General features: G+C 54.4%; 7 protein-coding genes and 1 non-coding gene across 8 annotated transcripts; 3 read left to right on the forward strand and 5 right to left on the reverse strand.

Moving 5' to 3' along the window:
• Positions 1-913: 913 nt before the first annotated feature.
• BKA78DRAFT_304870 (uncharacterized protein) lies at positions 914-2,213 on the reverse strand. The gene has a single exon (XM_066887657.1). The coding sequence runs from the start codon at positions 1,736-1,738 to the stop codon at positions 1,031-1,033; it is 708 nt and encodes a 235-aa protein (XP_066747403.1). The 5' UTR covers positions 1,739-2,213; the 3' UTR covers positions 914-1,030.
• Positions 946-1,045, reverse strand: BKA78DRAFT_t53. Its single transcript has one exon. It is a non-coding gene; the product is annotated as a tRNA-Val (tRNA).
• On the reverse strand, positions 2,000-3,096 carry BKA78DRAFT_70507 (uncharacterized protein). The gene has a single exon (XM_066893614.1). The coding sequence runs from the start codon at positions 2,873-2,875 to the stop codon at positions 2,261-2,263; it is 615 nt and encodes a 204-aa protein (XP_066747404.1). The 5' UTR covers positions 2,876-3,096; the 3' UTR covers positions 2,000-2,260.
• Positions 3,097-4,150: 1,054 nt separating this feature from the next.
• Positions 4,151-6,068, forward strand: BKA78DRAFT_329736 (Alpha/Beta hydrolase protein; the record flags this gene model as incomplete). The annotated part of the gene is made up of 3 exons (XM_066889695.1): positions 4,151-4,432; positions 4,556-4,895; positions 4,978-6,068. 3 exons carry the CDS (start codon positions 4,151-4,153, stop codon positions 6,066-6,068), a joined length of 1,713 nt encoding a protein of 570 aa, XP_066747405.1.
• A 256-nt stretch (positions 6,069-6,324) lies between these two features.
• On the reverse strand, positions 6,325-9,497 carry BKA78DRAFT_70556 (uncharacterized protein). Its single transcript, XM_066893615.1, has 3 exons — positions 9,056-9,497; positions 6,640-8,999; positions 6,325-6,590 (listed from the first exon to the last, which is right to left on the reverse strand). The coding sequence occupies exons 1-3, from the start codon at positions 9,414-9,416 to the stop codon at positions 6,582-6,584; spliced, it is 2,730 nt and encodes a 909-aa protein (XP_066747406.1). The 5' UTR covers positions 9,417-9,497; the 3' UTR covers positions 6,325-6,581.
• Positions 9,498-11,675: 2,178 nt separating this feature from the next.
• On the forward strand, positions 11,676-12,656 carry BKA78DRAFT_292233 (uncharacterized protein; the record flags this gene model as incomplete). The annotated part of the gene is made up of 3 exons (XM_066886022.1): positions 11,676-12,063; positions 12,112-12,581; positions 12,633-12,656. The coding sequence occupies 3 exons, from the start codon at positions 11,676-11,678 to the stop codon at positions 12,654-12,656; spliced, it is 882 nt and encodes a 293-aa protein (XP_066747407.1).
• Positions 12,657-16,047: 3,391 nt separating this feature from the next.
• Positions 16,048-16,430, reverse strand: BKA78DRAFT_349583 (uncharacterized protein; the record flags this gene model as incomplete). The annotated part of the gene is made up of 3 exons (XM_066890830.1): positions 16,048-16,116; positions 16,191-16,252; positions 16,325-16,430. 3 exons carry the CDS (start codon positions 16,428-16,430, stop codon positions 16,048-16,050), a joined length of 237 nt encoding a protein of 78 aa, XP_066747408.1.
• A 3,033-nt stretch (positions 16,431-19,463) lies between these two features.
• On the forward strand, positions 19,464-20,095 carry BKA78DRAFT_364478 (uncharacterized protein; the record flags this gene model as incomplete). Its single annotated transcript, XM_066892524.1, has 2 exons — positions 19,464-19,530; positions 19,590-20,095. Coding segments are annotated over 2 exons (462 nt in total), but the record flags the coding sequence as incomplete, so codon positions are not given.
• Between the last annotated feature and the right edge of the window lie 577 nt (positions 20,096-20,672).

Below are 20,672 nucleotides of genomic sequence, written 5' to 3' on the forward strand. Positions count from 1 at the left end.
GCCCTTCAAGCCTGGCACAGTTTTCTGGTCGATTGGTCTAGTTGGTCATGACGTGGGTAAGGATGACCCCGCTTCTCCCGTCTCTCTGACGAGCAAAATTTTCCTAACAATTCTTCCAATAGGTCTCATATTGTGATGTGATCGCCTCGTAGAGGTGAGTGATCCCGAGGTCACCAGTTCGATCCTGGTATCGACCATGCTCTTTTACTGTTTTGCTGGTGTTGCGGAAGGGGGTGGGGAGGTGGTGGGGCGGTTGCTTGGGTGGGTTTGAGGGGGAGGGGGAGAGGGGACAGGGGGTTGGCTTGAGTGCTGATTATGTGGGTTTTATATTGACTTTTTGACCTGCTGATGGTTGCAAACTTTTTTCGGTGTTTGAATCTAATGGGTAAGCTTGCAAAGTCAGCAATGGGTTCAAAGAAGCAATTCGGACTGCACGGATGTGAGTGCATTATTGCTCATGCAATATCCCCTCAACACTCTTAGAATTGGCTGATGAAAAGGCAATTGAGTTTCACAGAATACAAGCAGCAAGATGTCTGTGGCTGCCTTCAACCTGCCAAAGTGATGCAAGAAAGCTCCCGGACAGAGAGAGAAGCGCCGAGGGGCATCTGAGAAAATTCGGCGAAGTTTTACAATGCCAACGCCAGTAGAACCACATGCTGAGAAGTGAGCAGTTCAAATTCAACAACATTCCACGCAAACCTACGCAGACGACCATCTCAAAGCATCATCTTTCATCAACCAATTCCATCACTACACAAACGCCAACCTACCCAAAGCGGCAAAACGGCACGCGCCGCGCTAACTACGTCAGGCAACCCAAAAAATTTGCGGCTCTCGCAGGCGTCCGTGCGCACGCCCGTCCCCTCAATCCGCAAAAAAACTCTTCTCTCTTCTTACGTACAACTATGTGAGCAATGGCAGCAAAAGCGAAAGGCAAAAGGATACGGGATGCGAGACTTGAACTCGCGACCTTCAGTGCACAACGCGCTCTCGATTGAGGAACTTGTTAGACTGACGTGATGACCAACTACACCAACCCCGCTTGTTGATGGAAAGGATCAGGGGGTTTGTGTTTATGTCGTGGTAGTGGAAGAGGGCTGGACAGGGGGCTGTCAAAAAAGGGGTGCCAACGACGGCAGGGTCGGGGGTGGTGGACTCCTACTGGTGGTACTCGTTGCTGAGGAGAGGTGGAGAAAGCCATTGGGTCATATGGAGCTTTTGGGGCCCGTTTCGAGTGCTTTTGCATCCGGGGCATGGACCTCTTGGGACTCAAGGGGTGAAGTAGACGTGGCAGTATTGCACGTTTTGCCTTTTGCAAGCAATGCAGAGGCTGGAGACTCGAGAAAGAGAGGGGGGTTACAGAAAGACCGAATTTCGGGGCCTGGAGGTCAGCGGAGTGCTGGTGTTTGACTCGACCCTCATCCGCTGCCGCCAGCCAGGGTGAGAGCTGTACCGTACAGTGCGCGCAAACGAGACATGGAGTACTTGACTGAAGGCAAAAGAGCTTGGTTGTAGATGTCGATTGCTCCTTGGAGCTCTGGCAGCAGTATGATGAGAAGACAGTGGGATGCTCCGAGGCGACTGCCCAAGCCGTAGACTGACCGGAAAACGCAAAGCGCAACGAGCATAACGAACAATGCGCGAGAAGAAGCAAGGAAAGAAGACGCGGGAAGACGACACTAAAGCCAAAAAGAAACGACAACATCCGACCAAACTCAGCACCCCCTCCCCACATCTCCACAAAACCAACCGCGCTCACTTGCCTCCATCACATCACACCTCTCACTTTCGTCGTTCTTGCATTGAGCCGCAACACGACAGGCACCATCACCTTGTTCAGACAAGCATCCGGCGCGCGGACACCGACCCGAAACGGCGACCCCCTAAATGCATAGCAGCATCATGCCGTTGCAGTGAATACGGCGCCAATACGAGAGCCAAGAGGGAGGGAGAGATGCGATGTAGTGGGGTAGCTGCAAATGGGAATATGCTCGGAATCCGATCATATTCCCGCGCGGGTAGGGAACATCCTGGTGGTTGCTTGCGATGATGGAGAGAGTGATGTGAGAGAAAGGGTGGAAGGGAGACTTTATACAGCTTGATGACTCTGTGAATGGCTTTGGTGAGACGACGTCGAGCAAAGGTATTGCGATCATCGGCCCCATCGTCATTGGTGCCAGTGTGCTTGGCTTGCATGCTGCGTTGGCTTGGCTGGACTTGGCCGGTTGAGAGGGGGGCCAGTGTCCGTCATGGGGGCTCAACAGTCAACGACAACAGAGTGAAGAATGGATTTTTGGCGACGACGGTGGAAATGGCAGGGAGAAGAGGAGAAGATGATGACGATGACGATGTTGCCAAGGAGAGAGAGAGAGAGGGTGCGGTGCAGGACCGCAATTGCGGGCAGACAATGTGGGGTGACGGCAGCGCCACGCACCAAACAACAATAATGACCCGAGACTCGGCAGGAAAAGCAGCAGCAACGGCAACGGCACTGGAAGCGTCGAGCATCCGAGAGCTGGGGAGTACCTATGTAGTACGGCGAGGTGGGCTCGCCATGGCGTGACGAGCGCTTGGCAGGGGCCGGGACAGACGAAGTGCGGTGTGCGAGGAAAAGGGACGTGAGAAATGCGAAGAGCGTCTTTCGTCCCCCGTCGTCAGTTATATAGAGAGCTGTCTGGCAAGGCTGAAGATAGCGCGCGGGCGAGTCACGATAAAGCTTGGTTGGGGTTGATCCAGCTGCTGGGTTGAAAGATGGGAGGTATCCAAGACAGATAGCTGCGTCGATGATACAGATATCCAGGTCTGGCATCCCAATTTTTGCAGGTACATGTACAATCGCAGAGCTGATGCCGGGACCCTGGCTGGCAACCATGTCAAGCTGTGGTGGTTCTTCGGCCTCCACGAGTCGTGGTCGATAGGCCACTTCCGTCAACCTTGATCTCTCAGCATCTGGCACCCGTCCGTCCTGCAGCCAACATCAATCTCAATCACCGTTACATCCATCCTGAGGCAGATAAGGTACACACAGCCTCATCACATCCCAATCCGACGACTTGCCGCATTGCGAACACATCTGGCAGCACTGCACTCACGACCTGCACTTCATACGTCACTCGACTTCTCGGGGACCGGAGCAAAGAAATACGGCAGTCTCCGCGCGAAAAAAGCAGGTATGCCCCAGGCGCACAGCCGCACGTGGGCACTTCCTGGAGCAGCCAGGGCAGCCGAGTGCCTTATTACCCCACGGGGGCGAAGAAGCCAGCACTGCGGTTAGAGTAGCTGGAGAGCGCAGAAAGTACCGACGAGACTACTGCATGCACAGCAGGGGCTTATCAGCCGGGCGAGTAGCGGGCGTCCCAGGCGGAAATGCGAGAGAGTGGAGGCTCCGCGCCGGTGGGTGGCACGCCGGCCGGGATTGGACCGTTGCAGCAGGGCAACAAGCGCGATGCAGCGTGAGCAAAAAGTGGAAAGTGGGAGATTATCACGGTGGAGAAGCGATGATGGAATGAGAGTGCAACAGAAGCATCCAAAAGTGCCGGTCGGCAGTTGGCAAGCCCCCCCAGGCACCGGCTATTGTCATCCAGTGTGGGACGCGCGAGGGCAAAAAAGAGGTTGTGAGATGTGCCGTCTGGATAGGCACATAATTGCGGGGAAGGGCAGCTCTCGCTTGGTGCAGTCCGGGGTGCATGCGTCTCGACGCATGGACTGTTGGCGCAGCGCTGCAGAAACCCCAACTGGATGGACCGACTCTCAGCACTCAATGACGCTTGACTCGGCCTCTGACGCACCAACCTGCCGAGGACCGCAGGCATACTCTGCTGGCTGAATTGAGAGCGGCCGCCAAATCCTCCCCTTTTCGACCTCCTGGTCCGCGCCCACACTCCTCATTACTGGACCGGCTGCCAAGCTGCTGTCCACCTGACAGGGCGACTTGGCCCGGCCGGACGGCTCTGTTGCTGGCTGAAGAAATCCGGAGCGCCATCCAATCTGCCCGCGTTGGCAGCTCCTCGTGCTCTCGCGTGTCGTGATGGTCAAGGCCGACGGCGGCGGCGGCGCCCAGGCGTATAAAGGGAGCGCGCGCGCATATGATGCCGCAACCGCATCCAGACGCTTCTGGCAATTCGCCGTCCTCATCCTGCTCGCCATCATGTGGACCAAATACGGCGCTGCGCTCGCGGCGCTCGCGGCCCAGCAAGTCTTTGCTGCGCCAGCCATCACCAGGAGAGCAGATGCGCCCACCGCTTCGACCAAGAACGGTACTTATGTTGGCGTGCACTCGGCGGAGTATAACCAGGACTTCTTCCTGGGCGTGCCATTTGCACAGCCTCCTGTTGGCGACTTGCGGTTCCGTATCGCGCAGTCGCTCAACAGCTCGTGGACCGGTACGCACGAGGCGACATCGTACTCGGATGAGTGCGTTGGATATGGGGTAAGTCGTTGCAAAACCCAATGTCAATTAAGCTTGTGAGCTTAAATCAGAGCCGCATGCTGGGCAGCTGGGCATCCGAGAACCATTGGGTCGGGACCAAGAAAGCTAATTTGTCGCGTGCAGTCTGACCAATTCTACTACCCCGTCAACGAGGACTGCCTCTACCTCAACGTGGTGAGGCCGTCGGGATACGAAAATGCATCGCTGCCCGTCGCCTTCTGGATCCACGGTGGAGGATTCAGCCAGGGCGGCGGTATCGACCAGCGCTACAACCTGTCGTTCATTGTGCAGGAAGCGGCCGAGCAGGGCAAGCCCTTCATTGGTGTCTCGACCAACTACCGTCTGTCGGCTTGGGGATTCCTGAGCGGTGACGAGGTGCAAGAGGCTGGTCAGACCAACATTGGTCTGCGCGACCAGCGTCTGGCCCTGCATTGGGTGCAGGAGAACATTGCGGGCTTTGGTGGTAAGTGTCTTCGCGTCTCCTACACGTCATTAGCTCCAATGCCTCGAATATTAAACCAAATGCTCACCCACCGTGTCCACAGGTGACGCCAGCAAGGTGACCATCTTCGGCGAGTCCGCTGGTGGTGCTTCCGTCGGCGCACACCTCGTCGCCTACAACGGCCGCGACGACTCGCTCTTCCGCGGCGTGATCGCCGAGTCGGGCGGACCCATCTACTACGGACCTCTGAACACTTCGGCGCAGAACACCGCGCGGTACAATGCCTTGGTTGCAACCACTCCTTGCGCCAACTCAACCGCGCCGCTGTCGTGCCTGCGCACTCTCGACTATGAGACGCTCAACGCCGCCATCAACACGACCAGCTTCTCCAGCAGCTGGGGCCTGGCCATCGATGGCGACATCATCGCCGGAAAGACGTCGACCCAGGTTGCCAACGGCGACTTTGTCCACGTCCCGCTCATCATTGGCGCCAACAGCGACGAGGGCACCGCGTTCAGCTCTACCGGCATCAACGACACGTCCGACTTCGTCGCCGTGTTGACTTCGGGCGGCGTGCCTGCCAACATGACCTCCACCGTCCTCGAGTACTACCCCGACGTGCCGGCCGTTGGTATCCCCGGCTCGCCCCCTCTTGGCCCCCTGCCCCCTGACTTCCGCCCCCCTGCGCCTTACGGCGCTCAGTACCGCCGCAGCGCTGCCTGGGCTGGCGACCGCGCCTTCATTGCTCCCCGCCGCGGTGTCTCTGAGGCGTGGGCTGCGCAAGGCGTTCCGGTGTGGAGCTACCGCTTCAACGCCATCCCTGCCGGCATCAGCCAGATCACGGCCGCGACGCACTTTCAAGAAGTTGCCTTCGTCTTTTACAACCTGCTGGGCGTTGGCTACCACGAGCCCGTCTCGACCCCTCCCTTCCAGGACATGCCGCAAAGATATGCCGACCTGGCCGCGACCATGAGCAGCGCGTGGATCAACTTCTTCGTCTCGGGCGACCCGAACGGCGCAGATGGTCTGACCCAAGGCGGCGTGGCGGCAGAGCGCTGGGAGGAGTACGCTGTGGACGCGCCGACGAATTTCGTTTTTGATGCCAATGTGACGAGCCACTCTGAGCCGGATACCTTTAGGAAGGAGGGCATTGCGTGGATCAACGCGCATGCTTTGGATGTCTTTTCGAGGTAGATGGCCAGGCGAGTTTGATGTGGATGATGAATGAAAAGGCGAATGAAGTAAATAGCATCGTTGATGGTAAATACCGAATGAAGCATTCCCGAAGCGACACAAGAAGCGGATCTAGTGACACAAGGGGTCGATTGCTGAAATGTTCGAGCAATTTGGTGCGTGACATGATCATAATGGACGAAATTGGACGCCAAAGTGGGCGGAAAACTCGTTGGATATTCCACGGAGAATCGCAAAATGGACTGATCAGATCGTTGAGTCATTGAATGTCTGCTTAGAAAGTCTTGTTCGAACCTCCGCTTTTCCAAAGGGCCTGCGGAATTTTGTATAAGCCGTCAACTTGAACTTTCCTGATGACACTGCTCCGATGAGGCTTTGCCACCAGTGGCAGCTCCCTCCACTTGCGTTGTCCCCTTTTCATCCGCGCCCTCTGCCACACGCTGGACTTGGCCATGGTTTTGCTCCACGTGCTCCTCTGCCCTCTCTCCAATGCCAAACGCTTCTTTTCCTGCTTCACAACTTCTAACTCATCAGCCGCAAGTAACTCCGGGGTCTTCGAAGATTCGCGAACCTTTCGCTTTGCAGCCCTGATTTCCCGTCTTGCTTCCTTGCGTCTCTTCCACCGCTTCATGTCTTTCTTGAGCCCTTCGCTCCGCGGGCCGTTTCTCACCATCATAGGGTTGCCCTGAGGCCCAGCCTGGTGCGCTCGGCTGTTTCCAAGGACCGGAGTGCGGAACCAGCGCAGACGGTCGCGGGCTGGCAACTTTGTGTATGTTCTATCGCACCAAAGACGAGGAAAGCGATCTGCAGCATTGCGGCCAGAGCGAACGTACTGGCGGCGGACAAGCATCCGCTGCGGCACGCCGCCGTCATCTGACGAGGCAGGCAGAGTGCGCCGAGGAAAGTCTTCTTCAAACAACCCAGCACGCCGCACCATATCGACAGTGCTTGGGCCGAAGCGTCGAAAATAGTCGGCCTTGTCCCAGCGACGACGCGCTTCCTGAATTAGTTCACCACGCCAGACGTGAATAAGGCGGCCGAGCTCCCGCTCGACATACTCGCCTTCGAGAGGGCGGACGAATTTCTCCAGGACCCAGCCAATCTTGATCCGCGACACCCATTGATGATTTTGCAAGGGACCGGTAATCGCAGCGCGTACAAAGGCCTTGGAAAGAAGCGGAGTTATAGGCAGATAGTGATCGAGAAGGTAGCGCCAGCACCAGTAGACATTGCGAAAACGGACGCGGGTGGGAAGAATTCCGGCGTCTGCCCAAGCAAAAGCCACAAACTGGACCATTTCAGAGCGGAGCATACGAAGTTCTTCTCTCTGGATGTCGATTTCTTTTTGAGATAGGCCCTCTTTCACAACTCTGGGCCAGCGGTTCACGAGAGCAAAGAATTCCTCTCGCTTGAGGGCACCGTGCGCAATGAGCGTGAGTGGTAGATTTGGACACAAACTCAGCCACATTCCAGGAGTCTTTTTGAAAATTTCAAGCGCTCGCAAGGGACGTGTCTCGGCCAGAGTTTCTATGAGCGAGGCAAGAAATAACGGATTTTGCAAGAAGATGTTCCTGGTCCGCAACCTTTGGAGGAGTCGAAAAATCTCTCCTGGACCGTATTTCTCGAGTAAAAACTCCAGTGCTTTACGCACCTCGATGGAGACGATCCCCAAGTCGGCAAAAAGGCGAAAAATGAGCTCAAACATTTTCGTGTCGTCGTACCCAAACCTCGGGACCATCCGGCGAACACCTTCCTCGAAGGCCAATTTCAGTTTGACGTGCTGAACTTCCCATCGGGCAAGGTCTACTTGTTCCTCATTGTAAAGAGGCAACCAAGCTCTTAACCATGCCCTTGCCAAATTGACTGGGTCCATATTGTCAAAATGCTTTGCTGCGGCAAGAAGCTCCACGCGAGCAGCCAGCAGAGGAACCATTTCGAAGACCCTTAGTCTGTAGGTTGGGAGATTCGGAAGCGAGCAGTGACGGACTCGGGCTAGGCAGTCTACCCAGATTTGTAACGATTTGTTGCTTTCAAGGTCGATTTCATCGTCAAAAAGTCGCCGAGTGACAGCAACCATGGCAAATTGAGCTCGAATCGATGAAAGGGAGTCGATCAAGCTGACCAAAACATCCCATGTGAGACCGCGCAAATTTGAGGAGTTTGGCGAATCGGATTCCATCAATTGTCGTGCCCACGATTCGATGGCCATTTGAAGATTTGGAGTTCCCGGCAGCGGCTCATTGATTGGCCAGGCCAAGTTGTACAGCTCCAGCCTGAACAGCGACCAGTCTGTCCTATGACCAGAAGCACGAGACTTTTTGGGCGAGGGATCAGGAAGGGAGGCAACGAGCTCAGCCAGCTTTGCCACATTTTCGCGGCCCATTCTTTCCAGTGAAAGCTCTCGGCTTCCGCGCAGAGCCTGCCAAATATTCCGGTAAGCCCGCAAAAGCCATCCTTTCTTTTCTGTAGTGCCACTTGTGACAGATTTGTAGCATATCGAGGGCAAAAGGTCCAGAATTGATGACAGGTCGCTTTGATGAAGCTTTCCAAGTCGACAGGCTGTTGGTAGAAAATTGGAGACAAAGTCGTCCAGGTTGTGTACCATGAAGAAGCCGGTTTCTGCGAAATGCTGGACCACGCGATTGACGAGTCCCGCCTTCTTCGCACTGTATTTATTTTCAAGAACGAATTTGAAAAGCCACTTGTGGCCGTCTCGGCGATCCGAAGCTAACCTGGCGATAAAGTGGTCGCATGCAATTTGGTTTATCAGGATTCGGTCCTCGGGATCAACGCGAAATTCTTCCATGAGCTTGGTTGCCAGGCTGGGCTTTTTGATGGGCTGCAGGCGCAGTCGAAATTGCTCGACGGAATCACTTTCGACGAATTGAAGGTCGGGTATCTCGAACGTGGGGGCGGGTGGTGAAGATTCATCTATTTGGCATCCACAGTGAGAAGCTGGACTCGTGATGCACAGGAATTGAGTGTACCAGGTATCATTGATTGGCCCGCAGGCCGTGGAGGCTCCCATCTCCAGCTCTTCTCGACTGGCGTGCGGTTCGCGCCTGCGAACGGGCCGCCGAACAGTGCGCCGAAGTCTAGCACGGCGCTCGGTGGACCTACGGCTGATAGACCACCCATTCGACGACCTGCGAGCCGCCTCCTGGCTTCCAATGGGCCTGGGACATTGCTGCCAAAGCGCTTGCTGCCAGAACGTTTAGCGGCGTCAGAAGCCTTGGTGTATCGGTGTAGGGCATCGACGAGGGCATCATCCGTGATCCAAAGAGCTTGACAATTGCGAGGGACGATTGAGTGCGCCGCAGCCCGGCAAACACGAGGGGTAGGGCGCATCAATGGCAGAAAGAGGTGGCATGAGGGTGTTGAAGACGCGCGCAGCTTAGGACGACGTGGAGTAGCATGGGGTTGTGTGGGGTGAGCTCCGTTAGTCAGCGTCGTAAGTTACGGAATCTGGCCAATCATATTCGAGGCATTGTAACACCAAAACGGGCATAGTCAGCTTGGACGAGCTCGCGGGCACGAACACAGGAATTGCTCATTGTTGTCGAGGTGGATGGACCAGAAGATTTCAATCCCGCCTTTCCAAGAGCGTGTAGAGTACTCCATCTTTTTAGAGGACAGACAGCTTTGAGTTTTCAGCATCATCGGGCAGCTGCTCAAGATGTTGATATTTCTTTTATCGCTGGCAGTGCTGCCCCCTACGATCTGCGCGTACATTGTAAAGGCCATTCCAAGGCTTGAGCATGCATTAATATATGCAGATAGTAGATATAGGAGACGGACTTCTATTTATGTTCAAGCCAACGCGTGCCTGAGGCGCATGGAATTTCGGTAGCAGTCAAGCCACTTCCAAATAAATCAAGCGGCTGCTGTGGCTGCCCTCGTTGGACACTGATACGAATGCATTAAATCAGAGCCCGGAACGGAGACCAGGCCGAGTTCCACAAGGCCCTACTGGCCGTCAGCAACCTTGACGGACTCTTGACGCGCGGCACGCGAGTGGGCAGTTCCGTTTCTCTTCCAGGACGTTGGAAGCTTTATTGACTATTGCCAACGCTCGCCAAGGCCAGGTCAAGAAGTCAATCAGTACGAGAAACAGAAGCCAAGACGTCTTGCACAACTTGAGGAGTGGTTCTCAAGCTGAGGGCCTTGAAGGTCAAGAGAGGAACACATAGCGACACGACACGCGAGTGGATGGCTCCAAGGATGGCATGGCAGAGGTCTAGACTTGTAGAAAACTGGAGAGAGCCCCCGCGAGCACGGATAGCGTGGAGCGAGAGGTCTCAGAATCGTTGTCGATGGCAAAGACGCAGGGAGTCGATCTGAGATGCGATTGGTGCAGAGAGACGGGGATTGTGAGGTTGATGTGTTGACGGGTGGGTTCCCTGCGAGATGGGTTGGCAGCTCAACGGCGAAAACGGTCGACGGACGACGGTTGGCTACGTGTCGGAGCGAGGATATCTACGGGCTGTATGTATGTTCCTGGCGACGACTGCAGGCGGCCTGAAGCGGTTGATGATGGAGAGTGGGATAGTGTTGGTGTAGAGACTGGGAGGCAGCGGGCGGCAAGGACGGAAACGGCGGGCCGCGCTGATTGGATGGCGGGTTGATGCTGGTACGCCGCTAGCTGAGGCTCAAGGGGGAACGGGCGGTACCAAGTTACGAGCGAACAACGGCGGCGCGGGCGGCAGTTTTGACGGTTTGACAGTTTCGACACGAAATGTGAGGGCTCATTCGCCTGCGCTGCTCGTGCTAGAGGTTATGTACTGTAGGATTTTTAGAGATTGGATGATTGGGATACATCGGGTCGGACAAAAGAGGCACACGCACAGCAAGGGGCGCTGCCGGGGATCGGTGCGTGCGAAATTGGCTGCTGGCTGACTCTCCTGAAGGTCACGGACTCTTGACCAGCGCAAGCTCCACCACCTGCACCAGCTCACACGAACTCTCCCAGTCAACTTTCGCTCCAGTTCTCGTCCTTGTCCCGTCCCCGTCCGTCCGACTCGTCACCACACTCTTTTCCACTGTTCCATCCTTCTCACACTCTTTCACTCTCGACATTCCTTGCTGCCATCGTCTCCACAGTCCGCAGTCCACACGCCAAAAAGGGGGCCCGTCAAAACCTCCCGCCGCTGAAACATCAGCATTCCTCACCTGCAATTCCAGCGCCTGGCGTTTCAGCCTCCTCCAGGCCGACCGACTCCCACGATCCCAAGTCCTCGACCTCCTAGTCCTCCCTCACTGCCTGAACCTTACCCTCTACATCCCAAACACCACCTCAACCACCAACACCTCCCTCTCTGATCCTCTCGCTCCGCCTGGTCGAAGCTGTTCGACCCGACCGGCCCAAGTCCGTCCCCACCCACCCCGACGACTTGTTGCGTGCCCACACGCCAACCCATTCCCACACCAAGGGGCCACCGACACCTCCCAGGTGCGAGCGCGACTCAAGGCAAACTGCAGCTTTCTCTCTGTACGCCTACCAATTACCGCCTGTCGCCTGCAAACTAACCTCGCCGACAAAAGAATTTTGTCGACACCGCTCGCTCTCTTTCCTACTCCTCCGACGACGCCCTCTCGCCCTCTCACACCATGGCGTCAAGGTTTCTGCTCGCCGTTGCAACGGCTGCTTCGCTCCTCTCATCCGTCACCGCCGCACCCGGTCCCGACCCCGTTGCCCTGGCCTATCCGGAGCCCGCCGGCACCAAGACGCAAACATCGTCTCCTACTTACACAGGCGCCCTCAAGTCCATGACCTCCAAGGGCTGCTTCTCTTCGTACGAACCGCTCGAGGACCAAGGTTACTACATCTACCAGAGTCAGGGCAACTGCCAGGAAGTATGCGTCGGTGCATCGTACGAGGTCATGGCCATGGTAAACGGCACAAACTGCTACTGTGGAAACAAAATCCCTGCCAAGAGCTCCCAGGTCGACGACGACAAGTGCAACACGCCTTGCAGTGGTTATGACAGCGACAACTGTAGGTCACTTGTGCCCCGACGGCATCCCTCGTACTAACGCGTCGCAGGTGGTGGTAAGAACTACTGGCAGGTCTACCTGAGCGGGTTGGACAACAACGAGGTCGACTACTATGACGGCGGCTCGTCGTCTTCTTCTTCTTCGTCTTCCAGCACCAGCGCGGGAACGCCCGTTGTCGTAACTGCTGGTGGTCAAACCGTCATTGTCACCAAGGGCGCCGAGGCATCCAACAAGAGCTCTGGCAGCACTGCAAGCAAGGCCGGCATCGCCGCGGGCGTCGTTGTCGGCGTCGTGGTCTTGACGGCCGTCATCGGTGGTGTTCTCCTGTTCCTCCGCCACAAGAAGAGAAAGGAGATTGAGGAAGAGGTCCGCCAGCGCCACAGCGTCAATAACTTTGTTGCCGGTGGAAAGGCTCCCGGTACCTCTATGAACGACACAATTCTCGACCCTGCATTCGCGCGGAGAATGAGCAATGGCAGCGTGGCCGACAACCAAGATTACTCGAGAAGGATTCTCCAGGTTGGTGCATCCACGCTTGTTCCGACAACATTCTTACTGACACGGTGACAGGTGAGGAACCCTGACGATGACTAGACGATTGCGCCGTCATGATTACGAATCCCTTCGAATCGTTCGACTTCTCGTCTCTTTTCCTACGCGCGCCTGGGCGGCTGTTCAAATCTTGACCGCAAATTTAGCCGCCCCGTCTCTTCATCCTCCGTCTTGGCTCCCTGGATCGAGCTGTCGACAACACAAGAAAAGTGGGATTCTCGTACAGCGAGGATCCACTTTCGGAAGCGCCGGCAAGATACCCCCTCTCGATTCCACCGACCGCACGACTTCGCGTGCTCTTCTCTGTGACATATTTTAAGGGTCTTTTTGTGTTTTGGGGTCCAAGGAGTTGGACATTTGGGAAGCGACTCACTCGGATTCGGAACGCGGTCTCTCATTTCGCTCGACTTCCCCATTTTCTTTGATTCTACCACGGGAAACATGCGTGCCACATGCGGTGCGCCAAGCTACCCCTCTATCTCCACGGACGACCCCGTGTACGATATGGAAGTTCGCTGTACTCGACGCCACTCAGCGGACAGTCCTACCCCAACTGATGCTGGTCTATCGACACGCGAAGAAAATAGTAAACAACCCCACCCGTGAACCTTTTTCCTTCACCTTGCATTCTCACACCATGGAGGTGGCCCGAGGAGTGGTTGGGAAAGTGGCTGGTACACCAGAGCCTGTACCCTTTCTCGGCTACATCTTGAGAGCAATTTTCTTTTCTGTTCCTACATTAATCTCTACTTTGCCTTCTACTGCCTCCACCATCCAAACCCTCTTCTTTTTCGATTCCCTCGCGCCCCTCCTCCCCTGTCGTCAGTAGCATGGTGTCGGTAGCAGAGAAATTCACGGTGCGGTTTGGTTCTGGTTTAACCCCCTCGACCAAAGTTGTTGTTTATCTTTTGCCAAATCCACCCACCACAAAGAAACAAAAATCTCTCAAGTCAAAAAGAAAATTTACCTAGCTGTGCCACCTTTTTCTTTTTGCTCTACTTTGCTCATGAAGATTGCCATATCTGAATGAGACTGAGTTTACGCGCTCTTGGCCCATCGGCGATGAGGGCCTTTCCTTGTGTCAGTCTGCTGCGTCTAGCGATTTGATTCAGATCCCCCCTCGAGCGTGCGTGTCTGCGTTCAACTTTGCGAACAAGCGCCGAGATGGCGGTCGAATGCGTCTGTCGTTGGCTTTAGAATCAACAACCAACGAAGACACAGCAGCGACACCGTCTCTCTCCAGCGCCCTGAATTTTCGCGCTTCTTACGACTCTCCGTCTCTTTGGGGCCGTTGTGGAGGTATTACGATTTCCGAAACTAAACCTAGTGTGTGGAGGTAACGGACAACAACGAACGACAGAATCGAAGGCCAGGAGACGGCAGCAGAAAGGGCAGCTAGCCAGCTGATTGGACAGAATGGCAAGGGAAGACAGACGGAGGCAGGTAACAACATATCTATACCAGACAGCTAGCCATGTAGTGAGTAGTAGTCTAAAGTATCAAACAACTTTTTTTCTCCAACTTTCAAAACACGCTTTTCTGCAATGACGACAGACACAGGAGAAACTCCGTCGGCGCTAAGTAACTAACGAGTTTGACGTAGTCGAAGCAAAAGCAGGGATCGCATCACCAACCACCATCATCATCATCATCATCATCATCACCATCAAAATCTTTTAAAGTTGAGCCTCGACGCAGGGCAAGACGCAGGGCAAAAGACAAAGACGACGGGGCAAGGGCAGGGCAAGGGCAGGGCCGTCCGTCGAATTGACGACGACCAAACCTGGAGACTGGCGGGACCCTGAGCTGCGCAGGGACGCGAAACAGGCACCGTCACTACTGCACCCTGCCTCCTCCGTACCTTGAACAGAAACAGAAACAGGTAACCCGTCGAGCGGTTCGTAGGGCTGGCTGCGCTGAGGGCTGGCTGTTTGACGCCGAAACAAAACAGCGCGAGACTGCCCAACAAGGGATGGGTGCGGTGGGTGCTGTGCTGTGCTGACAAAGGCTGGTCATTGTCTGTATGGAGCTAGTTGGGTGGATTGTTGGTGATGAGGGAGAAGAGCTATGCCGCGAATGGCTAGAGCAGGAGCAGAGAAGCTAGTGCAAGGTGAAACGCCGCCAGCGCGCGCGATGCTGTTTTGGCGCTAGGCCGGTGGGCGGGTGGGCGAGAGCGTGAGAGTGTGAGCGGGTGGGAGGAGCAAGTAGGTAGTCGAGATTCGAGGTGGAGGCAATTAAATGCTGCAAGACGGTAAGAGGGCTGGGTCTGTAATCTTGAGGGTGGTGGAAGGAGTGCAGTGGGTGGGTACTGTATTTGATGGAGGGAGGGATAGGTATCACAGCCTTATCCGCGCGCGTACGCGTGTAATAATAAATGCAACCACTCCAGCGCGGCATGGCCAGCAGTCGAGCGAGCGAGCGAGCGAGCCAGCCAGCCAGCCAGCCAGCCAGCCAGCCAGCCAGCGATGGGCGAGGTGAGCACTACGCTGTCGGTACGTAGGAAGCGCTCCGTTTGCTGGAGGAGGCAGCCCGGACTGAAATGCATCACGTCTACCTACCTGGTGTCGTCGCTTTCCAAAAAGCAAAACAAAATCATCGAATGATTCCTCGTCCTAGGCCAATAATACTTTCTCCATCATGGCAATTTACCACCCATCATCACTCCCTCCCCTCTCCTGCCCCCTTCCCCCCGTTTCCCCCTCGCCTCCACCAAGTGTCCCAGTTCCATCATCATCGTCCACCAACCACGCAACGCAACCGTCTCTCGTACAAACCTCGTACCGCGCGCTCAGCCCTGCCTGCCCATCACTGACGCTTGCAACTCGAGACGAGCGCAGATGACGGATGGGTCGTGGATCGGCCAACCGACATCACGATCGGCGGACCCTGTGACCCTGCCTGTGGAGAGTTTGCGCGGCGCAGGCAGTGGATGGGCAGAGGGTAAAGGGCGTGCGGTGTGGCGGTGTTTTTTGTTTCTGGTGATTTGGTATTGAGATTGTAGGACAATGGAGGAGATGGGTAGTAGGGTAGAGGGTGTGGAGGGCGCATTAGAAATGCCGGTGGTGAGGAACTAAATGCTGCGTTTTTCGCAATGAGCGAGCGTGAACAGGTGATTTACAAAAGATGTTGGGTGGGTGTGCGGTTGGTGGTGTCGCGCCAACGAGTGATGCGCGCCGTGCATCTAAGACGTGGGTTATGGCCGAGACCACCAAACTTTCCTCACCACTCACTCGTATCCGCAATGGCAAGCTTTCTATCCAATGGGAGCTCAATTCAGTCAAGCCGGTTTTGGCTTCGCTAACATAGGTGTTGCTGTAGCATATCCCTCCCAACCGCCCCAGATATCTCATCGTCGTCGTGGTAATCATGAACAGAAAAACAGGTATCAATCGACGTCCATGGTGGTCGTCAGGGGAAAAGAGAAAGGAAAAATCTAGTTGGAGATCTTGTCGGGCACGTCCTTGCCAGTGACCTTCTCGAAGGCACCGCGAGCAGCGTCGGTCTGTAAGATGGACTATTAGCTCATGTACGCTGAAAAGGGTGTCGATGTTGAATGGTGGGCTTGCGGACACTCACGATCTTCTCGTTGGTGTCACGGTTGACGGGAAGGCCCTTCTTCTTCTCGAAGGAGTCGAGTCCTATTGGGGATGTGTTAGCCACGGGCCTTTCAAACGTCCTGAATATGTCGTTGAGGAAGTGGCATGTCGTACCCTTGTCGAGGTAGTCCTCGTTCTGAGAGCTGCCACCGGCAGTGTTTGAAGTCTGGGTCTTGTCGCCAGAGCCGTGGCCGGAGAGCTTGTCCTTGAGAGCGTCCATGTTGATGTAGTGATTGGAAGTCGAGGAGAGTCTTTGTGATTGCTTGAGGATTGAATGGTAGAGATGTTAATGATGATGAAGACCAAGGCCAGATCAGCCTTCTTATACCCCGCACGCAACGCCGACAGGGAAGGCAGGAGTAGCTCGAGGAGCTGCTGGGCTGAGCTACCGGGTAGCTGACCTGTTGGTGTCGGGTCCCTGTCCTGCTGGAGCGGTACCTATTTCATCACTGGTGACGGCAAACTTGGCATAGGGCAGAGGCCGGCCGTGCCACTGCTCAGCCAACCACCAGCCTGCTTGACCGGAACTCTTTTGCTGCTGTCCTCAGCGCTGCAGGGTACGGCAGGACAGTCCAAACCTTGTTTCCGTTGCTCCCGTGCTGGTTGGTCGACGTAGGTGGTGCGTTGCGAGGAAGGCCTGACTGCAGCTACTGCTATCGACGGCGGAGATCTGGTAAGCCCCAGGATCCTGCTCCAGCCGATTCTGGTGCGATTGAGGGCGTTTGTTCACCCGTCGTGCTTCCAATCATCATACTGGAGATCACAATGGCGCCTACGAACTTCTAGTGTCGTTCTGGTGTCGCCTTGGTGCTCCTCTGGCTGTTCCAAAGTTGTTGCTCGAGCGGCGGGGGCGGGTCGGCTTACCCCTGACGTCATACTAAAGTCCGCGCAGACCCTGCATCCAAAGTCGGCCTTCTTCCATGCAACCAATCGAATGACGTGGGAGCTGTCCGTTTCGAGCAGCTTTCGTACCGCTATCTCACCACTTTGCTCTCCCGCAGATTGTGCTGCATTCCAAGGTTTGAACGTGCGGCCGGAGAGGGCCTGGCCCGCGTCTTGCAGTCGTCGCAGGTCGTGCTGCGCTTTGCCATTGGCGAGGGCAAAATCACAGGTTGAGCTTGCCTCGAAGCTTACGACGAGAACTGCGATGCTGCGATGCTGTGAGCGAGGATCGTGGATGCTGGAGTTTAGGTGCTTCGGCGTGGATGACCGGGTTGCTAGGTGGCTGTCCAGCTGTCCTGTGGCGGTGCTTCTCTTCCTGTTTCCAACACCAACCTTGTTCGACGTTCTTCCATGGCCTCTTCTGCCGTTTGTCCTCAACGCTTCCCGTCAACGCGATCAAACGAATGGCGTCATCGGCTGACTGCACGAAATTCGAGTAGCTCGAATCGACAGCCATTTTCAGATCGGCGACGGCGCCAGCTGAAACATTTTCGAGTCCAATCATCTGTTGGGAGAATCCATGATCGACCAGAATCGCCCGTTGTCCGTTGTCAGGGCACCACCACGTTGCACAACGTGGCAGAGAATCTGGTTGAATCTGTTTCGGATTGATTGCTTTGGCCGTCGTTCCGTTATCCTCCTACTGTAGCGCTCGAGATGTGAGAGCGCACTCATCAACGGACGCAAAAAGATAGCGAAAGCAACCTCAGCTCAGAATTCGCTTGATAACTCCATACTGTTTCCCGATTGAAACTCAAAGGGCTTGGCCGCAAGAAATATCAACTTCAAACCTTGCTGCCAGAATTCGTGGCCTACATGCAGCAGTCGACTGCATTTTCGCCAAAAGAGTACGCAGTTTCAAGACACTTGGAAGGGCAGCTCTCTCATAGGCATACAAAAACAACCAGACCTTGAAGCTGAACTTCTGGTTTGGAGCCCAATGTGCCAATGAACCAAACACCAACCTGACTTGTCACTGTCACCTCTATTTCCTGGTTTGAAAGTCACGTGCAAGGATACTAGTGTGCCTGCTACGACTCACAACTTACCTCGCCTTTGACCAAATCTTTACATTGCTATGTATCACAGGTGAGTCGTCAAGGGGTTCCTGAGAAAATTTTGGGTTGATCAGTCTTCGAGCACAAAGGAATTGTATTCGCCGGTTTGCGCATTTGCGAAGACGACTCAGATGCCAAAACTCACTACTCAGATTCTTACCTTCATAAGCATACGCTAACAGTGCTAACTGTCAATATCACGGAGGGGGTGCCAGAGGAGGTCCTTGAGGCTTTCTGGCTACATTTCCTGTTCGATCACCTACACATCACTCACTACTCATGCGTCCCGACTAACACTTCTTTTTCAGCTCAATCAATAGCATGTTACTTTTCAGAAGCCTTCAAATCCACACTGGTCGCTTAATCGGGTAGCGAGTTACATTGCTCCCAAGTTACTAAAGCGTCGACAGACTGCAAATGGCTAACGACCGAGCCACTCAGCACATGTTACGTGGTACTGCAGCCCAGATGGCGTTAATATTCGCAGATGTCGCAGCCAATCGGGTACGCGAAAACAGAGCGAAACCTGGCACCTGAACTTGAAAGTGGATCTGGATATCCTTAGCAGCTGCGCATTGCGTAAGTCTTCCTGCGGTCAGCGCATATGCACTCTTATAGATGCTTTTTGGGTCCATGAACATGCTGACCGGAGAGCCGGAGGAGGGCGGCGTTGCCTACTCTAAAAAGCCCTTGCCGAATCCCAGGCCTTTGTTTTTCCTCATCAATTCTGTTAATATAATCCTCTTCCGTCTTGAAGCTAGCAAGTCAATCACTACGAAGTCATTTGCACCATGGCCATCGACGTCGACCCCTACGACAATCTTGAAGATCGTTGTGGTATCTGCCTTGATCTTCAACCTCGTTTCTTTCAACCGCTTGACCCGAGTCATCGTCGCATCGTTTCTACTGAGGAAGACAAAGAAAGTCGGCTTCACTGCGTCACCTTCCATGGGATTGAAAAGTCTGCAGCGGACGGCTGTCCTCTTTGCTCGATTCTGAAGCAAGGCATTGATTAGCTCTGGCCGCTCCAGACAGATAGAACTTTTCAGCCGCCTCCTGCTGAGCCGTTGTCCGTTGGGGATGCTTTTACTGAGTTGTGGTCAGATGAGGAGGAATCTACTGAGTCGTGTTCAGATGTGGAGGATTCAACAAATACAAAGGAGTGGGATCTTTGCATTGAGATACGACCCGGTCGCAGCCTGCTGGTGTCCCGAGTCGATCAGAAATGCGTCAAATCAATTGTGAAAGGCAATTATTGCCAATCCAAACTTTGTGTGGATCGCCCTTGGAGAACCCCAATCGAGTTTTTCAGTCTTAATAGTAAGTTGCTTCAGAGAACAGAAAGAATGTTGGGCTCGATTGAGACTCACAAATCTTAGCGATCGATTCCGTTCATGAAAGCTTCGGGCCGTCAGGAACTGTACCGACAAGACCAGAGGACCACCACATTCGTAATACCTTGAAAAAGTGGCTTGACGACTGTGATGCAAATCACAAAGTTTGCAGCCAAGACATTGCTGGTCAGGGAGAATTTTGCCCAAAAAGACTAATCCAGGTGACCAGAGAAGCAGTCTGTCTTGTCGAGCTCCCGCCAGACTCCAAAGTGGCTTACATGACACTGAGCCATTGCTGGGGATCAGAGCCCGACAAAATCCTCCGGACTTTGAAGGAGAACCTAGCGTCTAGGCAAAAAGGGATAGACTGGGCCGAGATTCCACCAACTCTCCAGGATGCAATCAAGATCACAAGGCTGCTGGAGTGTGATTACATTTAGATTGATTCCTTATGCATCATCCAGGACGATGAGAATGACTGGAAAGATCAATCTGCACAAATGGCCAGAATATATAATAACTCTTATCTGAACATTGCAGCAACTGCCTCAAAGGATCCTTTTGGGGGCTTACTTTCAGCTCGAACAAGGTCCCCCAATTTGCCTTCTGAAGCCAAATCAAGACCACAGGAGTCCGTTCAGTTGACCTGCAATATGGTTGCTCGCAATGTGGTTGCTCGAGCTCACCTTCATCAAGTTCATCAAGCCTTTTCTACTCCCCATTCACGAGAACTCACATTACTGAAAACAAACAATTTTCCCCTTCTCCAAAGAGCTTGGGTTTTCCAAGAAAGGATTCTTTCACGTCGCACACTTCATTTCATGGGATCTGAAATGGTCTGGGAGTGCCTACATCACACAATGTGTGAATGTGGGTACTATGACATCCAGAAGGGCTTTACAACTTTCAAAGCCTATTTCGGCAGTGAAATCAGCAGACTAGATTCCAGCCATTGGAGCTCTTGGGAAACCTGCCTTAAAGAATACACCTCCTTGGACATCACAAGACCTACAGACTGGCCTCAGGCAATTCTTGGACTTGCAAAATCATATGCACCACGACTGAAAAGTAATTACGTCGCTGGACTTTGGGAAAACAACTTTGCATACTCGCTTTTATGGAAGGCTT

The sequence above is a fragment of the Phyllosticta capitalensis genome (genome assembly GCF_038381095.1).
Source record: "Phyllosticta capitalensis strain CBS 128856 chromosome Unknown BKA78scaffold_2, whole genome shotgun sequence".
Lineage (NCBI taxonomy): Eukaryota > Fungi > Ascomycota > Dothideomycetes > Botryosphaeriales > Phyllostictaceae > Phyllosticta > Phyllosticta capitalensis.